Source organism: Amphimedon queenslandica, unplaced genomic scaffold, assembly GCF_000090795.2.
Source record: "Amphimedon queenslandica unplaced genomic scaffold, v1.1 AMPQUscaffold_10272, whole genome shotgun sequence".
NCBI classification, from domain to species: Eukaryota; Metazoa; Porifera; class Demospongiae; order Haplosclerida; family Niphatidae; genus Amphimedon; species Amphimedon queenslandica.
The window spans coordinates 1-3,086 of NW_003549457.1; the positions used below are offsets into that span (position 1 = coordinate 1).

General features: G+C 39.6%; 2 protein-coding genes across 2 annotated transcripts in view; one reads left to right on the forward strand and one right to left on the reverse strand.

Annotated features, from left to right (window-relative positions):
- Window positions 1-16: 16 nt before the first annotated feature.
- On the forward strand, window positions 17-1,535 carry LOC109590273 (uncharacterized). The gene is made up of 4 exons (XM_020006196.1): window positions 17-445; window positions 498-606; window positions 670-828; window positions 1,163-1,535. The coding sequence occupies exons 1-4, from the start codon at window positions 60-62 to the stop codon at window positions 1,349-1,351; spliced, it is 843 nt and encodes a 280-aa protein (XP_019861755.1). The 5' UTR covers window positions 17-59; the 3' UTR covers window positions 1,352-1,535.
- LOC100636224 (carboxypeptidase Q-like) overlaps window positions 1,272-3,086 on the reverse strand; it is a 2,026-nt gene continuing 211 nt past the window's right edge. Inside the window, exon 2 of the mRNA XM_020006195.1 lies at window positions 1,272-2,990. Coding sequence (XP_019861754.1) covers window positions 1,605-2,990 — 1,386 coding nt within the window. The 3' untranslated portion in view covers window positions 1,272-1,604. The remainder of the gene's footprint in view (window positions 2,991-3,086) is intronic.

Sequence of the window (3,086 nt, forward strand, 5' to 3'; positions counted from 1 at the left end):
TTCTGTTTGCAGGCACCTGTAATACTATTGAGTTGAAGCAGCACTCAATAGAAGGAGGGATGACGTCCACACTTGAAAACACAGACTGCGGCTATAAGATGATTATACCAGTTGCCACTGAAGAGAAATCCTCCATTAATGTCCGCACTATATTCTCAGGTCCCTTTGTCCTACCTGATGGCTACACTATTGTCAGTGCTATTTACGATATTTCACTACCTGAGCAGCTGTCTAAACCTGTCACTGTCAAGCTGGAGCATTGTGTTGATCTTAATGATGAGATTACGGCCAGGAAGATGTGCTTTGCCACTGCAGCCATTAATTTGGAGAAGAAGGTTTTTGTTTTTGATTGTGTTGGAGGAGGGAGCTTCCCCAAAGGAGAGACATATGCTTCGCTGGATATCAACGACAGCTGTCTGTTGTGTATCTTGTATAGAGGATCAACGTTAGTTTAATTAATTAATTAATTATTTATTTATTTATTATTATTAATGTAGGAGGGATACATCTATGAAGTATGCTGGTCAGTGCTCTTATGTCCGAGACTATAAAAACTCCTGGACAATGAGTATACTCTTCACAAAGCATTTAAGTGCACACTATAAGGTTGGGCTTTTTTAAAATAATGTATTTTATATTTTTAATAATAATCTTTATTTTTATTTGTAGTATACACAGTCTGAGACAGTCGGCACTATTGAGTCACACCCATTTTTATTTACGACAAGGAAAGGTGATGGAGAGCTGTTGATGGAACTCAATAAGTTTAAGAGCCAAATGGACCTTGAAGGTTGGAAGGTAGCGCCTCTCACTCCAATACCTGATTTTGTAAGTGTATTTTATCAAATGGTTTAAAGTTGCTCCAAAGTTGGGCCAAAGTTGGGCCAAAGTCCCTATACTATAGTACATTTGAAAAGGGAACAGAGCCCTCAAAAATTTTATTATAAAAAAAGGGTAGAAATAAACATAATGGTCTCAGGCCAAATTTTGCCAAAAATGAAAAGGAGAAAAGTCTCAATTTTTATAACATTCCCTGATACATATACATGTTCTTATGCTGTGTAGAAAGTTTGAGCTGATTCCGATCAAAATTGGATTCTTTATGAACTAATTTTAAAGAAAGTTTCATTCATCTATTTCTGATGGTATTATTTTGTTACAGATATTGAAATCTCAGATTGATTGTGTGGAGTTGCAGCAAGAGTTTGGGAAGCTTCAGTGCAGAATAATTCCGTCGATTGAGTTTTCAGTTTATGTGTATGATGAAGACGCTGCGACAGACAAAATAGACAAGTACCTTGACATTGGAGGAACCACTTCTGACATTTTCATCAAAAGACAAAGAGAATGAAAATAACTTAAAATGAACTGCTGTTTTTTTACTGAATGCTGACACCCCTTTTTTAGTTTAGAAAACACTTTTTTAGTTTATGATTAAGTAGGTGTGGATAAGTTAATTAACTTTTAGTAAAAATTAATTAATTTTTAATAGTTAACTGTATTTTTTGAAGACTTTATCTCTATAACTAACAGTACAAAAATAATGTTAAATACAAAATGCACGTACATAAAAATACAAAAACTAAGTTTTCCTATTAACCACATTATCCTCTTGGCAGTACATCATCAAGATCAGCTAACACATAAGCATAGACTGCCCACACAGCAGAGCAGAGGTTCATTTCTTCTGGGTCAAGTACATCCATAGTGTCACCATTGGAGTGATGATACCAGAAGTAATGCTCATTATGATTAGCTAGACTCGCTGTAGGGACCTTCTCTTCTCTCCACCAGTCCACATCAGTTCCTCCTCCATTATCATATACTTCAGAAGCATTAATGGAGACCAGTAGCTGCCCTATTTGCTGCAATATTGCTTTAGCTTCAGCTGATCCTGAGAATAGGATACCATAAGGTAGGAAGACGCCTTCATCTGACTCAAAGAGGATGCTGTACTTGTCGGCATCTTCTCTGTGTCGCTGGTAGTACTGCTGGGATCCTATACCACCTGCTTCTTCATCCGTCCACATGACAAGACGTAGGGTACGTTTAGGAGTCAATCCCAATCCTTTCACAATACTCAGGGCTTGCCAAGATATGAAAGCACCTCCGCCATCGTCCATAGCCCCTTGACCGACGTCCCAACTATCCAAGTGTCCACTGACCACTACCACTTGATCCGGATATACTGATCCCTTGATCTCAGCCACAGTGTTCCTTGAGATAACCATTGGCAAGGTCTGTGCCTCCATATACAAATGGATGGTGAGTCTTTCTCCTGCTCTTTCAAGTCTATCCAACATGTTTGCATCTTCAATGGTGATACAAGCAGTCGGTATTGCAGGAACTGAAGAATTATAAACCTGCATGCCAGTGTGTGGGGAGTAAATGGAGAAGGGCCCCACTGTGCGTATCAGGGTAGCTACTGCTCCGTATTTTGATGCTCTTGAAGCACCGTTGACCCTGTAAGCTACAGTCACTGGATAACTGACATATGTCGGGTTGAACACGACTATCCTGTCCTTCACTTCGTCTTTTCTTTCTTCTAACTCGTCAAAGGATCTCATGACGACAGCATCAGCTGTGATACCCTCCTCAGGAGTACCTACACTAGATCCCAAACCTAATATCGACAGTTCTGCTGATCTCGGCTCCAACAATTGGGCTATCTCTTTTCCTCGGACCCAGTGAGTCACGTTGACCTCTTCGCCATGAACATTATCGAGGCCGTCTTGCTGAAGGAGGTAGAGCATATGATCAATGGAGTCCTCCAGATTACTGCTCCCTGATAGTCTAGGCCCGTATCTATCAACAAAAGTAGCCAGCCTGTTGTAAGACTGGTTTGCCCCTGGGCCTGTTAGTGAGTAGTCAATTATTTTCAGTGCAATTTCTGAGTAGTTGCTAATGTCTCGAATCAGCTTCTCTGAAAGTACTGGCTCGTGTGATTGAGCCCCAGATAACAGTAGCAATAGGATACCACTCAAAATACTCTATTGAAATAAAGAAAATAGGTTTTAATGCTCTTAAAATTTCTACTCACCAAAGCCTCCATTGTGCAGAAATAAATAATTTTATGAGGTGCAAAT